The sequence below is a fragment of the Hyla sarda genome, chromosome 1 (assembly GCF_029499605.1).
Source record: "Hyla sarda isolate aHylSar1 chromosome 1, aHylSar1.hap1, whole genome shotgun sequence".
Classification (NCBI taxonomy): Eukaryota; Metazoa; Chordata; class Amphibia; order Anura; family Hylidae; genus Hyla; species Hyla sarda.
The window spans coordinates 274703583-274725061 of NC_079189.1; the positions used below are offsets into that span (position 1 = coordinate 274703583).

Sequence of the window (21479 nt, forward strand, 5' to 3'; positions counted from 1 at the left end):
CACTGAAAAGTCTCTAAAACTACACCAGCCCAGACATGGTGTAGCTTTTTGGTGTATGTGAAGAAAGAAATTTCAGAAAATGTGACCTGCACAAAATTTATCAAATGCTCTTTGACCATTTAATAAATGTGGTGCTCCTGCACATTACCAGTACACAAAAGTTGTAAAAAAATGCTTCACTTACACTACAATTATAAATGTGGGCCAGTGTACAGAGAGATCACTCCACCTCACACACTTTCAGGCCACATGTATGTAACCATGGGTTTCATTTTAATTGTATTGACCCAGAGAATAATGGTAACATGTTATTATTACATTAAAGTGTACAGCGTCAAAACAAAACCCCATACTTTTTAGGGTAAAATGAGTGACGTCATTACAAAGTGCAACTGATTGCGCAAAAAAAATCCCAAATATGGGTCTGTGAATAGAAATAAGTGTTATGGATTTCAAATTAACTGGTGCAAGAAAGTTAAACAGATTTGTAAATCACTTCTATTTAAAAATCTTAACCCTTCTAGTACTTATCAGCTGCTGTATACTGCAGATAAACTACATAGAAATTTGTGACGCTCTTTTGTCTGACAACAGTGCTCTCTACTGACACTTCTGTCAGGAACTGTCCAGAGCAGGAGAGGTTTTCTATGGGGATATGATTCTAATCTGGACAGTTCCTGACACGGACAAGGGTGTCAGCAGCTAGCAATGTTATACAGCAGCTAAGAAGTACTGGAAGGATTAAGATTTTTTTTTTAATAGAAGTCATTTACAAATCTGTTTAACTTTCAGGCACCAGTTGATTTGAATACATATGTTTTCTACTTGTTTCCACCGGAGTTCCCCTTTAATGTCCTAATGGGCTGTGTCCTTAAGGGGTTACACTAATCATTTTTATTTCATTTTAAATGCTAACAGGGAAAAACTCACTAATCTCAGTCCTGTTCAGATCTGAAAGGAAATCTGTTACCAGTGTCACCTACACTAACTTGTCGGTACTGACAGGTGGTGCAGGTGACACTGATGACAACGGTACTTGCCTTGCCCTGGTCCGTGACGGGGATCTCCTGTAATCTCCTCCATTAGCTCCAGCTCCGGGCACAGGTGGAGCTGAATGACTTAATCACTGCTGGACCTGGGACCCAGCAGAGCAGCAGTGGCTTGGGGCATGGGCAGAGCTTAGTGACATTACTACTGCTGCGCTCTGCTGGGTTCTGGAAACAGCAGCGATGACATCATTAAGCGCCGCCCGTGACCCAAGCTGGTTCTTGGAACTGGAGTTAACTGAGGAGATTACAGGAGATCCCCCGCCATGGACCGGGATAAGGTAAGTACTATTGTCATTAGTGTCACCTGCACTGCCTGGTTAGTGCAAGTGACACTGGTGACAAATTTCCTTTTAAAGGGGTAGTCCAGTGGTGAAAAACGTATCCCCTATCCTAAGGATAGGGGATAAGTTTGAGATCGCAGGGGGTCCGACCGCTGGGGCCCCCTGTGATCTCTCTGTATGGGGGCCAGGCTCTCCGTCCAGAAAGCGGGTGTCGACCACCGCACGAAGCGGCACGACACTCCCCCTCAATACATCGCTATGGCAGAGCCGGAGATTGCCGAAGGCAGCTCTCCGGCTCTGCCATAGAGTTGTATTGAGGGGGCGTGTCGGCCGCCGCTTTGTGCGGCGGTCGACACGCCCCCTTCCCACGGGCTATCGGGGCCCTGTACAGGAGATTGCGTGGGGCCCCAGCGGTCGGACCCCCCCCCCCCCCGCGATCTGCAACTTATCCCCTATCCTTAGGATAGGGGTTAAGTTGTTCACTACTGGACTACTCCTTTAAGATGCAATATTGAAATGCTAGGAATCCACTGTGACAATTTCACAATCAATACTCCAGCATATTTCACACCCTATACTCCAGCAAATTTAGAAGTGCTTCTGTACAGATTAACCTTCACATACCATGGCCAACCATGCAGACCCACCCATCTGCAGTACTGTTTTTAAATGTATCACAGTCTAGTGCAGATCAGTAAAAAAAATGCATATAAATCTGTCCTAATGCAGACCTTAAAGGGAAATATTAACCTGTTAAGGACAAAGGGCGTACAAGAGAGAGAGAAACAGTTGCCGGTTAGCTCAGCTGACTGTTCGGGACCGGCGTGGTGAAATCACTGCATCCTGAACAGCTGAGAGGATTGTGGGAGGGTGCTTACCTTGCTCCTGTCTGTCTGATCCGTGTTCTATTGCTCCAAGCCAGGCTGGAGCAGCAGAGCACCGATAGCACTGATCTATGCAGTGCTATGGCATAGCAATGATCTGTGTATGCAAGCAGAGATTTGCATATAATAGTCTCCTATGGGGACTAAAAGTGTGTGTGTGTGTGTGTGTGTGTGTGTGTAAAAAACAAAAAAGTTAAAAAATGTGATTTAACCCCTTCAGTAATAAGTTTGAAATTTTGAATCGCCCCCTTTTCACATTAAAACATAAATAAAAATAAACCTGTGGTATCGTCGCGTGCGTAAATGTCCTAACTATAAATAACTATAAAATGTTAGTTAAACTGGACGGTTAATGGCATACACGTAAAAAAAATCCAAAGTCCAAAATTGCGTATTTTTGCTCACTTTGTATACCATAAAAAATGTATAAAAAGCAATCAGAGTTCCATAAAAACAAACTGTACCGATAAAAACTTCAGATCACGGCGCAAAAAATTAGCTCTCATAAATCCCTGAATATGGAAAAATAAAAGTTATAGGGGTCAGAAGATGACAATTGTACACATACAGCAGGGGAGACTGGGGACCAATTGTGCAACTTTTACCACTTAAAAAGATGAGGTATACCTATGATGAAATTCACAGGCCTCTCTCAACTATGAGACCTAATGAGAAAATAAATACATAAAATCATTGTCTGATCTTTAAAGAACTTATTTGCAAATTATGGTGGAAAAAAGTATTTGGTCACCTACAAACAAGCAAGATTTCTGGCCCTCACAGAACTGTAACTTCTTCTTTAAGAGTCTCCTCTGTCCTTCTCTTGTTACCTGTATTAATGGCATCTGTTAAAACTTATCATTATAAAAGACACCTGTCCACAACCTCAAACAGTCACACTCCAAACTCCAAGACCAAAGAGCTGTCGAATGACACCAGAAACAAATTTGTAGACCTTCACCAGGCAAGACTGAATCAAGCAGCTTGGTTTGAAGAAATCAACTGTGGGAGCAATTATTATAAAATGGAAGACATACAAGACCACTTATAATCTCCCTCAATCTGGGGCTCCACGCAAGATCTCAACCTGTGGTGTCAAAATGATCGCAAGAAAGGGGAGCAAAAATCCCAGAACCACAACAAATGTGAATGACCTGCAGAGAGCTGGGACCAAAGTAACAAAGGCTACCATCAGTAACACTACGCCACCAGGGACTCAAATCATATGGTGCCCGACGTGTCCCCCTGCTTAAGCTAGTACATGTCCGGCCCCATCTGAAGTTTGCTAGAGAGCATTTGGATGATCCAGAAGAGGATTGGGAGAATGGCATATGGTCAGATGAAACCAAAGTAGAGCTTTTTGGTAAAAAACTCAACTTGTCGTGTTTGGAGGAGAAAGAATGCTGAGTTGCATCCAAAGATCCACATACCTACTGTGAAGCATGGGAGTGGAAACATCATGCTTTGGGGCTGTTTTCCAGCAAAGGGACCAGGACGACTGATCTGTGTAAAGGGAAAGAATGAATGGGGCCATGTAGCGTGAGATTTTAGTGTCAAAAAGAGAAAAGTACATAAACCTTGCACTGCGCGTGCAGGCGCTTGGTTGAAAAGGCATAATCAACAACAAATCATCAACTAAGGCACGTCAAAGATGCAGTATGGACAGAAGCAGGCTGGGTGCCATGTAACACAACTAGAACTAGTATTAGTCCGGTTAATGACACATGAGGAGGGGCGGATAAGGGTGATAGGAAGAGACACTAGGGTTTGAAATGAGCTGCAGGTCATCTAAAAGGAGTAAAGGTAACATTAATAATGGGAGAGACCGGTCCTATGGGTGCGGAGGGTCCTGTTTATAGACAAAATCATAGAGTAAAATAGTAGGACATGTCAGGGGCATGAGGAGAGGAAAGCCAAGGGTCCCATATCTTCTCAAACCCCTGCATGGTATCAAATCTTAAGGCGTTCAATCGTTCCATGACCATAATATTGTTAACACGGGAGATCACCATAGGTAGCGAAAGGACAGGGGATTTCCATTTAGAGGCAATATGTATGTGGGCAGCCAATAGGATTAACTGAGTTAAGCGAAATGTAGCGTGAGGTTTTGAGTGAAAACCTATCAGCAAGGGCATTGAAGATGAAACATGGCTGAGTCTTTCAGCATGACAATGATCCCAAACACAGCCCGGGCAACGAAGGAGTGGCTTCGTTAGAAGCATTTCAAGGTCCTGGAGTGGCCTAGCCAGTCTCCAGATTTCAACCCCATAGAAAACCTTTGGAGGGAGTTGAAAGTCAGTGTTGCCCAGCGACAACCCCAAAACATCACTGCGCTAGAAGAGATCTGCATGGAGGAATGGGCCAAAATACCAGCAACAGTGTGTGAAAACCTTGTGAAGACTTACAGAAAATGTTTGACCTCTATCATTGCCAATAGAGATGAGCAAACTTAGTGATTCGATTTTTCACAAACTTCTCGGCTCGGCAGTTGATGACTTATCCTGCATAAATTAGTCCAGCTTTCAGGTGCTCCGGTGGGCTGGAAAAGGTGGATACAGTCCTAGGAGAGAGTCTCCTAGGACTTAATCCACCTTTTCCAGCCCACCAGAGCACCTGAAAGCTGAACTAACTTATGCAGACTAAAGTAAGCAACTGCCGAGCTGAGAAGCTCGTGACGAATCGAATCGCTGTAAGTTCGCTTATCTCTAATTGCCAGCAAAGAGTATATAACAAAGTATTGAGATGAACTTTTGTTATTGACCAAATACTTATTTGCACCACAATTTGCTAATAAATTCTTAAAAAATCTGACAATTTAGATTTTATGGATTTTTTTTCTCTCATGGTTGAAGTATACCTATGATGAAAGTTACAGGCCTCTAGTCAGTAGTCAGTCCCCAATTATGCAAGTTCTCCCACTTATGATAAATACCTTTATCCCCCCCACAGTACAAATTTTGGTGCATGTAGTTATAATTTTTTTAAAGCGGTAAAATAAAACCTACCGTATATACTCGAGTGTAAGCCGACCCGAGTATAAGCCGAGGCCCATAATTTCACCCCAAAATCCCAGGAAAAGTTATTGACTCGAGTATAAGCCTAGGGTGGGAAATACATCATCCCCCCCTGTCATCATCCAGACCCCCGTCATTAACATCCTCATCATTATCACCCTGTCATCATCCAGACCCTCATCATCATCACTTGTCATCATCCCCTTGTCATCATCCCCCCCCCCTTCATCATCCCCTTGTCATCATCCCCCCCCCCCTTCATCATCCCCTTGTCATCATCCCACACCCCCCCTTCATCATCGCCTTGTCATCATCCCCACCCCCCTTCATCATCCCCTTGTCATCATCCCACACCCCCCCTTCATCATCCTCTTGTCATCATCCGCCCTCAGTGGTCTTCAACCTGCGGACCTCCAGAGGTTTCAAAACTACAACTCCCAGCAAGCCCGGGCAGCCATCGGCTGTCCGGGCTTGCTGGGAGTTGTAGTTTTGAAACCTCTGGAGGTCCGCAGGTTGAAGACCACTGCGGCCTTCGACATCATCCAGCCCCCTCTCACCCCCTTTAGTTCTGTACAGTACTCACCTCCGCTCGGCCCTGGTCCGGTGCTGCAGGACTGTCCGGTGAGGAGGTCGTCCGGTGGGATAGTTGTTCCGGGCTGCTATCTTCACCGGGAGCGCCTCTTCTCGAGTATAAGCCGAGGGGGGGGTGTTTTCAGCACGAAAAATCGTGCTGAAAAACTCGGCTTATACTCGAGTATATACGGTACATGAATTGTGTATCCTTGTAACCATACAAGCTATATGACCTAAAGAATGAAGATATGGTGTCATTTTTACCTAAAAGGTCACTGTGAAGAATTTGAAGACCCCAAAAGTAAAAAAAAAATTGCTTTTTTTTTTTTCTTCAAATTTTGTCCCACAAATACTTTTTTTCCCCTGCTTTTGCTGTAGATTTTGTGGTGAAAAGATTGATTACAAAGTACAATTGGCGGTGCAAAAAAATAAGCACCCATATGGGTCTGTAGGTGCAAAATTGAAAGTGTTCTGATTTTTAGAATGTGAGGTGGAAAATACGAAATTGCAAAAAAATCTATGGCGTAACGGGGAAAAAAATCATTGTGCGACAACAGAGAAAACGCCATTTTGTAACTTTGGGAGGCTTCAGTTTCTGCGCAGTACATTTTTCGGTAAAAATGACACTACTTTATTCTGTAGGTCCATACGATTAAAATGATACCCTACTTATATAGGTTTGATTTTGTCGTACTTTTGGAAAAAATCATAACTACATGCAGGAAAATGAATAAGTTAAAAATTGTCATCTTCTGACCCCTATAAATTTTTTCATGATATAAAAAGTGACCAAAAAAATAATTTTTTTTTCGCGCATGCTATTGACGGACAGTGCGGTTTAACAATATATTTTTATAATCTCCGCATACCACATCTTTATTTTTTACACTTTTTTTTTTTATGGGAAAAGGGGGGGTTGTGATTCAAACTTTTATAAGGGAAAGAGTTAAATGATCTTTGAAAATATAACACTGCACACACTGATCTTTTAAATCAATCTTTATCTTGTAGGATAACCTTAAAGGGAACCAATCATCACTTTTTACCCCCTGTAACTATTAAAAACACGTCCTAGAGCATGTAACCATTGTTCCTACCATGTTTCTGTAGTGCATGGCAATGAATGAAAAGCTACGAAAATCAACTTATAAAATGTCCCGCACTGTATGTTAATTTCTGTAAGTAGTCCATTGGGCGGTGCTGCATTCCTATTTAGTCACTGTGGCCAGAGCTGAAATCACGCCCCTCCCGTCCTAAACACGCCTACATGGGCGTGATTAACAGCCCGGCCGCAGTGGAATCAGCCTCGTCTTCCCTGTCAGCTCGTGCAGTTACAGAAGGGAGCGCGAGTCAGCAGTCAGGGTCTGCAGTCAGGGTCACTATGTTATAGAAGTTGCAATACTATAACTCCCAGCATGCCCGGAAAGCCAAAGCTTGTCCTGGCATGCTGGGAGTTCTAGTTGAGCAACTTCTATAACATAGCAACCCTGACTGAGTGACGCTACCTAAAGAGATAAGCCAGTGTTTCCCAACCAGTGTATCTCCAGCTGTTGCAAAACTACAACTCTCAGCATGCATGACTTTGGCTTTTCGGGCATGCTGGGAGTTGTAGTTTTATGGAACAATAAATCCATAAAACTGCCCCTCCCCCAGTGGATAACTAGTACTCCCACTAATCACTCCATCTCTGCCCCCCCCCCCTTCATTGATTATCAGCACTAGTGATCATCAGATTAACCCCCACACACACACACACACACACACACTCTTTTCAGTGTATAACATAATTTAATACATACACCTAACATTTAGTAATCTACCTAAGAAGACAGGAGGATTGAAGTACAATGTGTCCTATGTGTCCCTCGCCGATCTCTAGATGTTATGCTCTCCACGGACAGCAGGTGAGTGTATGTATCTGGCTGGCACTAGGACCCAGCGGCACTCCAGCAGTCTGTAGACTCTCCCTCCTTGCTTCTGTAACTGCACGAGCTGACAGGGAAGACGAGGCTGATTCCACTGCTGCCGGGCTGTTAATCACGCCCATGTAGGAGTGATTAGGACGGGAGGGGCGTGATTTCAGCTCTGGCCACGGTGACTAAATAGGAATGCAGCACCGCCCAATGGACTACTTACAAAAATTATCATACAGCGCGGGACATTTTATAAGTTGATTTTCGGAGCTTTTCATTCATTGCCATGCACTACAGAAACATGGTAGGAACAATGGTTACATGCTCTAGGACGTGTTTTTAATAGTTACAGGGGGTAAAAAGTGATGATTGGTTCCCTTTAATCAATGATTCTGCTGCTTGACTGCTCATGCCTGGATCTCAGGCACTGAGCAATCATTCGGATGAGGCAGGTAAGGGCCCTCCTTGTGTCTGCCAGCTGTTCGGGACGCCGCGATTTTGCCGCAGCGTTCCCCAACAGCCCACTGAGCTAACCGGCAGTTCTTTACTTTAGACGCAGCGATCAACTTTGAACGCCATGTCTAATGGGCACTATTAGCCACGGATCCCAGCCATTGTTAGAGGCCAGGCCCGACCCGCTATGGGTGGCCCCGCATTATAGAAAGGGAGCGGACTCAGGGCGTACAGATATGCCCTGCGTCCTTAAGGGGCTTAAGGGATTAAGGACCAAGGGCTTACCTGTATGAATCCTTAAGCGGTTTTGAATCGAGCGTAGGAGCTGCACTCTCTTCAGAGCAGTGAGTGTCTGCTATGATCATGGCACTAGATTCCTCATACAGATCAAAGCAGTTTTGTTTTTTAAACTCTGTTGATCTGTGTGCTCTGCACTCTATTGATAATGCCTGGTCCAGGCTCAATGCCAGAGCCAAGGTCCCTAGGAAAGCAAAGGTAAGCCCTTCTTCGGGTACCTCTACAGTGGGTTGCCCCTTGCCCCAAAAATCAGTCTCAGAATTACTTGGATAAGTTAAAGGACATCTGCATCTAAATACAACTTATCCCCTGTCCACAGGAAAGGGAATAAGTGTTTGATCATGGGGGGTCTGAACGCTGGGACCCCTGTGATCTCCTACATGGAGCCATGGCTCTGCCGCTGTTCTCCTGTGCAGGAGGTGTGCCGGCAGCAGCGTGATGTTGTGGCCAACCCGCCACCACCATGTATCTCTATGGGAGAGGCAGGGAGGCAGGGTTTGTGCCACTTCCATAGAACTTAATGTGAAGGGGGCATACCGTTGACAGTCGGGGCCCAAAAATCGTGGGGGGTCCCAGCGGTCTGAACCCCCCCCCCCCCCCCCCCCCTGCGATCAGATACTACTGGATAGGGGATAAGTTGTCTTTTGCTGCAGATGTCCTTTAAATGGGCACTATCAGATGCAAAAGGTTTTTATGTTGTACATCTTGACAAAACATTACTTTTCTAATATACTTCATAAGAAAATTTTATTTCCTTTTTGTAGAAATCATGGCTTTGTCCAAGCTGAAGCACAGGCATGTACAAAGTCCAGTAAGTGAGGGTGGGCTAGCACTCGGCTGTGCTCTTTCTTCTGTCTAATAGTATTCCTCTGTGCTCGCTCTCCTGTCTGATAGCACTCCTCTGTGCTCTCTCCTATCCTATCAGACAGGAGAGAGCATAGAGGACTGCTAGCCCACCCTCTCTTACTGGACATTGTCCATGCCTGTGCTTCAGCTTGGACAAAGCCAAGATGTAAAACATATAGAAAGTTTTTGAATCTAACAGTGCCCATTTAAAGCATCCCGAAGTTATTGCTATATGAAGTGGGACAGGTCAGATTTGAAAAATGGGCCTTGGTCTTTACAGCGTACCCATCAGATCCAACACAAAACATTTTTTTTAATATATCATTAAGTACCTAATCCTGACCATGTACATCTAATTTGTATGTGTCTAGCACATTTATTTATTTATTTTTTTACACTTTTAATTTAGCTCACTAGTCTGAATTCCTCTCAAATTGAGGGGGCGTGGCCTCACTGTGCAGGTCTCTGCCCCCTCCCTCAGTATGCCGTCTGCTCACATCTCCCCTAGCATTAGCAAAACTTCAACTCCCAGCTTGTCCTCACTGACAGTAGCAGGACACAAGCTGACAGTGTGAGGATTTTTCCTCCAGCTGTGAGCCCTGCGCTCACAGCTGTCAATCAAGGAAGAGTGTCCATGACATAGGTGATGATGCATGGACACAGCAGGACTAATATGTGTCCAAGCAGGCAGGGGAGTATGTAAAATATTAAAAAAAAAAAAAACTTTTTGCCACTGGAGCGCGCAGCACCCTGGGCAATACCGACCGGCACACTGGTTAGGAATCACCACTGTAAAGTAAAAACCATGTTTAAAAAAAACGTATTTAAAAAAAAAAAAAAAAACACTCTCCCACAAGCCCTTGTTAACCATTTTATTAATATTTAATAAAAATGTTGGTCATCATAGTCCACTGTATCCAAAGTAGTCCTCTGCATAAACAGATCTGAAACAAGAAGAAAAAAAAACACAAAACATTTGTTAGTACATTTAGGGGGGGGAAAAAGTGGTAAAAAAAAATGTTAAAAACAAATACATTTTTTTTCTTTTGTGTGCTAAAAAATGGTATTCCCAAGTGTTTTTTTTTTTTTTTTTTTTTTTTTTTTTTTTTTTTTTGCTTAATGTGAGCTAAATTTATCAACCCCCTGTAATAATAGGATACACATGTCATACATAAGCAAAAACAAATGACTGAAAAGCAACAGTGATAAATGTCCCTCATTGTCTATGATTTTGAGACTCCAATGGGGGTGGTCTGCTCTGTACACACTTACATTGGAATGTGTAGGTATTGAGTATGTTAGATATATTTCTATTCTTTTTTTTTTTAGTAATTTTGTATCTTAGTATTGCTATATTATCATGTTATACTATAGTACTGACTAAAGTACTGATTTATATAGCTTAGGCATACTAAGTGTGACTTAACTTCTAGTTCGGATACGTGTGTGTGTGTGTGTGTGTGTGTGTGTGTAACACTTGAATTTGGCCTATTGTGAATAGTACACTACTCAAAAATATAAAGGAAACACTTACACAACGTAAATCCAAGTCAGTCAAACTTCTGTGAAATCACACTGTCCACTCAGGAAGCAACACTGATTGACAATCAATTTCACATGCTGTTGTGCATAACAGACAACAGGTGGAAATTATAGCCAATTAGCAAGACACTCCCAATAAAGGAGTGGTTCTGCAGGTGGTGACCACAGACCACTTCTCAGTTTCTATGCTTCCTGCCTGATGATTTGGTCACTTTTGAATGCTGGCGGTGCTTTCGCTCTAGTGGTAGCATGAGACACCCCATCTCATGCTACCACTAGAGTGAAGGCACCGCCAGCATTCAAGTGACCAAATCATCAGGCTGGAAGCATAGAAACTGAGAAGTGGTCTGTGGTCACCACCTGCAGAACCACTCCTTTATTGGGGGTGTCTTGCCCACACATGTGGCTCAGGAAGTGCAGCTCATCCAGGATGGCACATCAAAGCGAGCTGTGGCAAGAAGGTTTGCTGTGTCTGTCAGCGTAGTGTCCAGAGCATGGAGGTGCTACCAGGAGACAGGCCAGTACATCAGGAGATGTGGAGGAGGCTGTGGGAGGGCAACAATCAAGCAGCAGTACCGTTACCTCCGCCTTTGTGCAAGGAGGACCACTGCCAGAGCCCTGCAAAATGACCTCCAGCAGGCCACAAATGTTCATGTGTCCACTCAAACGGTAGCATTTCTTTGGGAGGGCCGCACAGCGCTCCATGTGCTTGCCAGAGATGAGAGGAGATCCTCCATATGCTGGTGCAGTTGGCCCTGGGTTCCTCCTAATGTAAGACAATGCTATTCCTCATGTGGCTGGAGTGTGTCAGCAGTTCCTGCAAGAGGAAGGCATTGATGCTATGGACTGGCCTGCTCGTTCCCCAGACTTGTCATCTACTTGAGATGGCTGAGAAAGTAATCCATGGTATTGTATTGGGTTAGAAAGACAAGGGTGTTTACTGATTAAAGTGATTATAGCGGCCATAATATAGTCACATGACATTTTGATCTGTATAGCTGTTAGAGTAAATTAATGTTTAGCTGTCAGATCATGTGATTAGACACTAATCTCCATACTCACACCCACCCAGTCATCATTTGATGACGTTATATACAAGCTAAAAGCATGTGGTGGGAGACGGAGGCATCACAGATCCCATCAAAAAAAGCATCCCAAGTTCCTAGAAGCTACCTGAAAGGGTGGAGCCATGAAGAGTGAGGGAGAAAATATTTTCCCATAGTCCTCTCTTGTCGGATGACTGCTTATGACTAAAGGCCAGAGCAGGTAAAGACAAATCTAAATACTTAGTCAGTGTTTCCCAACCAGGGCACCTCCCAGTTGTTGCAAAACTAAAACTCTCAGCATGCCCGAACAGCCAAAGGCTGTCCAGGCATGCTGGGAGTATAGTTTCACAACAGCTGGAGGCACCCTGCTAGAAAAACACTGAGCTAAGTGTAAAAGACTCGCCTACTCCCTGCAGATGCTGTTGTGGTCCAGGGTGTCCTCTCCATTATTCACCTTGTAGGACCTTTCCCTTTTTCAGCCAATCACTGGATGCAGTGGTGTCACATGTCAAGCCAGTGATTGGCTGAAGGGGAAAGGACTCGTTCAGCAGCAAATACACTAGGTTTGCCGGGTAGATTTCAAACCTAGTGTGTGTTGCTGCCGAACAAGGGGGAATGTGACATGGAGGGGGGGAATGTAACAAGGGGGAATGTGATAAGGGGGGGGGGGGGGTGTAATAAGCGGGGGGATTGTGACATGGAGGGAGGAAGAATGTGACATGGGCGGAATGTGACATTGGGGGGAGGGGAAGAATGTGACGGGGAATGTGACAAGGGGGGGGGGATGTGACATGGAGGGGGGGAATGTGACAAGGGGGGGGGGGGGGATGTTAAATGGGCGGTGGGCATAAAATGGGTAGGTACAATACATAACGCCAAACTTCCATTCAAAAAGTTATACCACTTTTGGTACAAATTTCCTGGCATAATCATACCGCCAGGGAGGTTAATGTGAGGTTCTCTTTTGAGAGTAATACCAATATATCTGAACAAACCAACTTCTGAGACTGTTTGATACTAACTAAACGTATTAATGTATTATTGATTCATATCTGACATTGTGTCAGAGATATTCTTTATATATCTTCATTTATATCATTGTGTTTATATACTCTTATGTTAATCTTTTATAACCAATAAACCTGCAAATAATTTTTATTATTTTGCAAGATACTTCTACCACTACTTTTGAGAACTCATATCTGGGAAAATAGTCGGGCCAGATACGGTGAATTGCATTGCTTGTATTATGGCAATTCATAATGGTCGTAAACATTTTTTATATTGTTGACCATAAATAATAATTCATAATGGAGTTATATTATATCTTCTGACAAAATAGAGACCTTAGGTAGATGTCTGCTACATATTTAGGCCCTAGTGTCAAAGATATTCCCCGACAGTAATACAGGGAAACCTCGCAGAATATATGGTTTAAACTAAAAATGATTACATAATCTGTTCTGGACAGGGAGATGGGCCCAGATTTATCAAACTGAGAGGAAAAGTGGAGTGATTTTCCTATAGCAACCAATCACAGCTCAGCTTTCACTTTACCAGAGCTTGTTAGCTGAGCTGTGACTTGTTGCTGTGGAAAAATCTCTCCAATTTCTGAGTTTAAGTCTGGGCCATGGTCTTTTCAGGAGGTTTTAATGCATTTCTTTACTTATCTATGTTAAGGAACGTAAACCTATATTTATACAATAGATTAATAGGCTTAAAGCGCAACTGTCATGGATATTGTACCCCAGACTAATACCATGATAGTATAGATGATACGTGTAATGCAGCTATACCTTTTGGCTGCTATTTATCACACTTTATCAGCAGGAAAATAGTTTTTTTGTGCGGTCAGCAACAGTCGGATAGGCTTGGCCGGGGGTTTGTAATGCCCCGCCTCCGCCACGCCTATCCCCTGTAAGTGAGTGCTGGGACCACTGTGTGATTAATGCACAGGACCCCACCATTGATTTCCATGTTGTACGGACCGGCGTGACTCCACTGAGCCTATACATATAATGTGCACCTTTTATGATATACAGTGCCTGTACTCCTCTTCTCCTGGTGCTGGAGACGCACTGCTTCTGCTTTCACTAGAGGCAGAGAGAAAGCGCTCACTTGTCTGCCACCAGCTCGGTGTGCCTGTGCAGTGCTAGAGGCAGGGAGCGAGCTCTGTGCCTCTAGTGAAAGAAGCAGCGCGTCTCCGGCACCAGGAGAAGAAAGAAGAGGAGTACAGGCACTGTATTTCATATAACATAAAGGTGCATATAATATGTATAGGCTCAGTGGAGTCACGCCAGCCCGCACATCATGAACATAGAAAGTGGGGACCTGTTAGCCAATCACACGGTGGTCCCAGCACTCACTTACAGGGGATAGGCGTGGCGGAGGCGGGGCATTACAAACCTCCGGCCACACCTATCTGACTGTTGCTGACCGCACGATAAAACTATTTTCCTGCTGATAAAGAGAAGCCAAAGTTATAGCTGCATTACAAGTGTCATCATCTATACTATCATGTTATTAGTCCGGGGGGGTACAATATTCATGACAGTTGTGCTTGAGTCTTCATGTATGTTGTGTTTTTTTTTTGTTTGTTTTTTTCATAACCTTAAGTAAAAAATGTAACTCGTGTGAATCCTAACTAGAAAAAATGTGTTTAATACTGTAGTGTACCCTCATCTGAAATAACTAGAATTTGATGAATTTCATGAGGACAGCCCAATTGTTTCCCATTGGCAGACCTCATGGCCATAGGATCTTGTATGTTAGATTTGTTTCTTTGGTAGATGAGTCCTGCAAGAAGTGTTTTGCAGTCATAGTCCCTTGACAAATGGTTGACCTCTCAAAGAGGAGCTCAGTCACAGAGGTGGTGTTTGAGTGGATGCACTGTATGATTCTACTATATCAGTTTGTATGTATTCCGTTGTAGGGAAAGCCTGATCTAAACACAGCACTTCCAGTTCGACAGACTGCCTCTATCTTCAAGCAGCCAGTCACCAAAGTGACTAACCATCCTACCAACAAAGTAAAAAGTGATCCCCAGAAAGCAGTAGACCAGCCACGTCAGGTAACTCCTTGTAAAATGTATGTGATACGTCTTCCCAGTAGTATATCCCAGTACTAATCTTGTACTTGTTAATTATCAAAACAGCTTTTTTGGGAAAAGAAACTGAGTGGTTTAAATGCTTTTGACATAGCAGAGGAGCTTGTGAAAACTATGGAATTGCCAAAAGGGTTGCAAGGTAAGTTCTTTTCTCTAGTAATTTTTATATTTATTCCTTTAAAGGAAACTTGACATCAGATGATTGACAGCCTGCTCTGCTCTGTCTGCTTGGGGAGTAGAGCAGCAACACAGGCTGTCAATCATGCTAACTGAGCATGATTAAAACCAGAGCAGACAGGACTAGATGGTGGCTCCTCGCCCAGGGGACTACTAACAGGCCAGCGGGGGACATCTTTCAAAGTTCATATTTGTTGGCAGGAGTGTCTACCATGCATGGTAAGGAGGAAAATTGCCATACATAACGTGTTGCCACGTGTCATTAATGGTAAAATCTGATGTCAGGTTCCCTTTAATCTTTAATTTAAAGCCTTGCAGGGAGCTTCCTATGTTTAATGTTTAGAGATTCTGCTAGTTTTTTTTTTAAACTATTGTGTTTCTGACACTACTTTTGTTCCTAGGTGTTGGCCCGGGATGTACTGATGAAACGCTACTCTCTGCTATTGCAAGTGCCCTACATACAAGCACTATGCCAATCACTGGACAGTTGTCTGCTGCAGTGGAAAAGAACCCTGGAGTCTGGCTTAACACTTCTCAGCCACTGTGCAAAGCATTTATGGTGACGGATGAGGACATAAGGTAGATGGATATATCTGTATACCATCAGGATTGTTAAAAAATGTAAAACCTGAATAGAAGTTGCTGCAGGCATGGCTATTCCTCCCTTATGCAACAAGTCCCCACACCTGCCATCAGGGTTACCCACAGCTCCAGTCTACAAAGACGTACATTTCATAAGCTAGTCTTAACTGTCAGTCCAAGCTGCTGATATGCTGGATATATGCATCTGTCCTGGCTGCATGAACGCCTTCACTGTCTGGTACTGCACAGTGACACAGTAGCGATCCCTGCTTTGACTGACTGACCAATCAGAGCGCAGATCGCGTTGCCAAGCCGTACTGTGTCCCATAGCACAGCTCTGACCTGCAGCCTGTTAGATCTTGTGATGAGACCTGCAGGCTGATCTGCCGGTATCTTGACAGATCAGCAAAAGTGTGAAAAAAAAAAAAACACCACACCAACCCCTTCATCACCCCCTTGCCATCACCCCAAAATGCATCCCCCACCCGTCCTGTGACCCATCGCCTCTTGTTCCCTGTGGTGGTCTGATTAGCAGTTTTTACTGTAATTCAGGCGCCCCTGTCACCAGAGACCGATGCCCATTTGTCGCCTCCAGTCACTTTTCCTGTTGGCGTTGTGGCGTGCTGACTGGCAGTAGTAACTGTAGGTCAGCCGTCCGGAAATTGTCACCCTCTGTGTCACCAGTAATCGCCCCTTTCCGGTCACCCTGTTAAAAAAAAAAAAAACCTTTCCCTTTCCTGTCATCCCCTGTTGTTACTATTGTACACGTGTTGAAGCGTGGAGTGTAGGTTTCTTTGTGGGTTTTAATTCCCTACAATTAATTTTCCACTGTATTTACTAAGGTTTCCCTACATTTTCCACTTTCCCTACACTTTGCTTTTATTTTTTTTACACATCTGTCTGTCTGATCTGTCTGGTTTTCCTCAGCTGAAATCCACCACATTTTATGTGGAAAAATGTTGGGTTTTTGTGATACTGTCGGGAACATGCCCCTTTTTGGAGACCACGCCCCTTTCCCCAGCAGCCACGCCCCTTTTTGGGGATTTCTTAGCAAAATGGAGAGTCATGGTTTTTTCAATTCTGGCGCAAAATCTGTCGCAGACAGAATTTCGGGCGCACTGCGACAGAAACTGGCGTACAATCTGAGAAAACATGTCAGGTTTGCAATAGTAAATGAGGGCCAATGTCTCAACACCTGTATTTGTTAGAGGCATATGAGTATTTTGCCTCAGATATAGAGTCTGCTAGTAAGGATGATGAGGACCCCACATCTCTCCTTTCATCCTCAGCTAACTCTAGCGACTCCAGCTCAGATGTGCCACCCCTAAGAAGGTGTCACAGGCCAGGGACTGCAACGGCCCGTGTGTCGCCTGGTCTTCGGAGCTCTCTGTGCCCTCTGACCTTACATGGTCAGACCCATGGAATTTCACACTTCAAATCCCTTGGTTCACAAGGAATGCAGTGATTCAATTCCCATATGCAGGGCTCACAAAGAAGGATTTTTCCGCTTCACCCACGACAGCAACAATGGAGAGGTCGCCTCCTCACCCACAGGACAGAAAACAGGAAAAGGAACTGAATTTGCATATAAGGATGGATCCAGACCCCTTTTCACCAGTTCTTTTTCATGTCCTGCGGAGGGACGGGATAGTTCCAGAGGCAGCATGTATGAGGGTGGACTGTGGGGACCCTGGGCATTGATTGCACTTACGGTGTACTTTAGCGGTGCAAGGCTGGGTTCACACCACGTTTTGTAATTACGGTTCTCGTATACGGCTGGGAGGAGGGGGCGGGGCTTAATCTATGAGCCGACCAGAGTGAACCGCAGCCTCCGGTCGGCTTTGTTTTCGGCCGCATGCGGTTTCCCGACCGTAGGCAAAAACGCGATCGACCACGTTTTTGCCTGCAGTCTGGAAACCGCATACGGCCGAAAAGGAAGCCGACCGGAGGCTGCGGTTCACTCCGGTCGGCTCATAGACATGCATTAAATACGGTTCCCAAATACGGCTGAGTGCAGGTGCCGTGATTAAGCCCCCCCCCCCCTCCTCCCAGCCGTATACGGGAACCGTAGTTACAAAATGTGGGGTGAACACAGCCTAAGTCCTCTTCAGAGAGGCAGTTGTGAGCTCTTCTACTGACCCTCTCACTCCCTACGGGCAGCATCTCCGTTAAGTGGTAGACACTGCTGGATCCTGTCATCTCTGTTGTTACATTGCAGGCTTCATAGCTGCTGAGGGGGCTGGTGGCGTTCTAGCTGCAGGCTGATCAAAGAGAGGGCTACTCGACCCGGTTTCTGATAAGAAACGCTACCTTGTTTAGGAAAATTTCAGGATGGAGATGATTCAGTCAGCGGTCCTGAACCTGAGCAGGAATTGTTTCATGGTCACCCTGGATCTTCAGGACACCTATGTTCCGATTTTGCAGAATGGCCAGAAATTTCTCAGGGTGGCGGTATTTGTTGACAACTCTTTACCTCACCAACAGTTTCGAGCCCTTTGGTCTATCCTTGGGCATTTACAAAACTCATGGCGGAGGTGATGGCCCACATAAGGGAGCGAGATATTGTAATAGTCCTGTATCTAGACTATTTCTTGATCAGAGGAGCTCCTAATAATAGAACAGGTTCTGCAGGTGCAAGCCATTTTCTTAAAAAAATGGGTCTGGAGGTGAATGTGGAGAAATCCCAGTGTGTTCCCAGTCAGATTTGTACCCTTTTTGGGAATAGATCTAGATTCCAGACACCAGCTTTCCTTCCTTCCTCAGCCAAAGATTGCCTTAGTCAGGGACAGGGTGTCTCTCTGATAAGGCTAGGAGAGGTTTCTCTCAGGTTGGCAATGTATTTCCTTATTGCCCTCCATCTGAAGGGCTCTCACAATCTTAAAGGGGTTCTCTTGTGCTTAGACATCTTATCCCCTATCCAAAGGATAGGGGATGAGATGCCTTATCGTGGGAGTCCCGCCGCTGGGGACCCCCCGTGATCTTGCACTTGGCACCCCATTTGTAATCAGTCCCCGGAGCGTGTTAGCTCCGGGTCTGATTACCGGCGACCACAGGGCCGGCGGTGTGTGACGTCACGCTCCGCCCCTCAATGCAAGCCTACGGGAGGGGGCGTGATAGCTGTGGGTTAGAATCCTGTAGTTCTCATGGCTACTATAGATGTCAGTGGCGCCCCCTTGGGTTCTTCCAGATTCCCTAAACCAACTCATCTCTTGATGGCCTGGCTGTTCAGAGGGACATCCTTTTGCATGGGGCTTTCGGACCAAATGATTACTACCCTTGTGGCTAGTCGTGAGAAAGTTTACTCAGATTAATCTTAGAACGTGGAAAGCATTTTATAGATTTGTTTCTTCAATCAATGTGCTTGAGGCCCCTAACATTGCAAAAATATAACATTTTTTTATTTTATTTTTTAACAGGAGGGTTTAGATAAGAATTTTAGACCTAGCATTATTAACCCCTTAAGGACTCAGACCTTTTTCACCTTAAAGGAAATCTGTCATCAGAATCACCCGCACTAAACCTGTTACACAGGCTTGTAGTGCGGGTGATCCTGATTAAAACGCTTCTTACCTGGTTAAAAATGGTTCAGCGCTTCTTAAGATATCTATATTTTTAGTTTTCTGTTATTCCCTGGCTTGGGACTCAGTGGGAGGTGTTATCATCTGGGACTCGGCCACACGTCATTCTAGCTGGGCGGAGCTGCCGCCCGGCTCATGAATATTCATGAACTTATCCTCCTGGTCTAATTCTTCTTTCTCGGTCTGTTTGTGAATAAATACACCCTCCGTCCCTCCCTTCCTCCCACCCCCGGCTTTTCACTTATGCAGCCCGTCTTCTTACTTGTATAGGGCCGCAGCTTGAGTGAAGCCAGGGGGAGAACGCCGCTTCCGGGTGTACGGAACGCGGCGCATGCGCGGCCCTCCACACCAGACCGAGAAAGAAGAATTAGACCAGGAGGATAAGTTCATGAATATTCATGAGCCGGGCGGCAGCTCCGCCCAGCTAGGACGTGTGGCAGAGTCCCAGATAAGACCTCCCACTGAGTCCCAAGCCAGGGAATAACAGAAAACTAAAAATATAGAAATCTGAAGAACGGCTGAACCATTTTTAACCAGGTAAGGAGCGTTTTAATCAGGATCACCCGCACTACAAGCCTGTGTAACAGGTTTAGTGCGGGTGATTCTGATGACAGATTTCCTTTAAGGACTGAGCCCTTTTTCGCAATTCTGACCACCGTCACTTTACGAATTAACTCGAAAACGCTTTTACTGAATATTCTGCTTCTGAGATTGTTTTTTCGTGACATATTCTTTATTTTGGTAAATTTTAGGCGTTACTTGCATCCTTTTGGTGAAAAATCCAAAAATCTCATGAAAATTTAGCATTTTTCTAACTTTGAAGCTCTCTACTTGTAAGGAAAATGGATCTTCCCAATTAAAAAAAAATGTATTCACTAATAAAATACGTCCACTTTATGTTGGCATCATAAAATGGACATATTTTTGCTTTTTGAAAGAATTAGAGGGCTTCAAAGTAGAGCAGCAATTTTCAACAATTTCATGAAAATTGCAAAATCTGAAGGGACAGGGCAGTCTAGGCATGCTGAGAGTTGTTGTTTGGCAACATCTGGAGGGCTACCGTTTGGGCACTACTGTAACAGTGACCCTCCAGATGTTGCAAAACTACAACTCCCAGCATGCCCAGACAGCCTTTGGCTGTCTGGGCATGCTGGGAGTTGCAGTTTGGCCTTCCTAGTGGTTGCCACAGTAAAGATCAGTTTACTTTAACTTTCATCCACCCCCCCACATGCGATTCTCTGCGATCGCCGACATGGTGGGGGGGGGGATCTTAATGATTTCAGCAGGCATCCCGGTCCGGTCCCCAACCGGCTAGCGGCGGGGACCGGAATTCCCACGGGTGTATGCATACTCCCCACGTCCTTAAGGACTCGGGATGCAGGGCGTATGCATAGATATATATAGATATATATAGATATATATAGATATATATAGATAGTAATAGTGTGTGTGTGTGTATATATATATATATATATATATATATATATATATATATATATATATATATATATATATATATATATATATATATATATTATATACATACACACACACACACACACTCTGTGTGAAAAGGAAGGGCGGAAGTGTGCCCTGGCAGGCTGGCTTCGGATGGTATACAGTTTTAGGTAAAAATAAAGACCAGGATAGTCAGTCAGGGACAGATGGGGGGGGGGGGGTTATTAGGGACAGTTTAGTTGATGATAGGTACTCTTTTTAAATGAGCGCTGTGAGATTCGAAAACTCTTTATGTTGTACATCTTTGCAAAACATTTGCAGACGCCATTTTTGTTTTCTGTTATTTTGAAAGTGTGATGGAAATAAAATCTAACTTTTTGTTGACATATTATAAGAATGTCTAATCTGTAATTTGATGCCTTTTGGAGAATTTTCTATCTTTCCGTTGCTTCTTTATGCACATTAATACAAATTTTTACCTGGGGTGCCCAAACATTTGATCCCCACTGTATGGGCAAGCCCAAATCGAATGCCAAAAGTCTGCCAAAGATGCATAGCACCTATAGCAAGCATCTGAGGCTTATCTCCCCATTCTGTGCAATCGAATAGGCATAATAACAGTAATTAATTATCTATTATTTAATCAGTTTGTTGTTAGCTGCTGGGGCACTAACATATGG

At 44.4% G+C, this 21479-nt stretch overlaps 1 protein-coding gene across 4 annotated transcripts in view; it reads left to right on the forward strand.

Annotated features, from left to right (window-relative positions):
* The window catches only part of MBD3 (methyl-CpG binding domain protein 3), a 106758-nt gene that overhangs the window by 63278 nt on the left and 22001 nt on the right, over positions 1 to 21479 (forward strand). For all 4 annotated transcript variants that reach the window (XM_056572526.1, XM_056572516.1, XM_056572540.1 and 1 more), the window contains 3 exons: positions 14831 to 14968; positions 15053 to 15143; positions 15583 to 15760. In XM_056572526.1, the coding sequence (XP_056428501.1) occupies positions 14831 to 14968; positions 15053 to 15143; positions 15583 to 15760 (407 nt within the window). The remainder of the gene's footprint in view (positions 1 to 14830; positions 14969 to 15052; positions 15144 to 15582; positions 15761 to 21479) is intronic.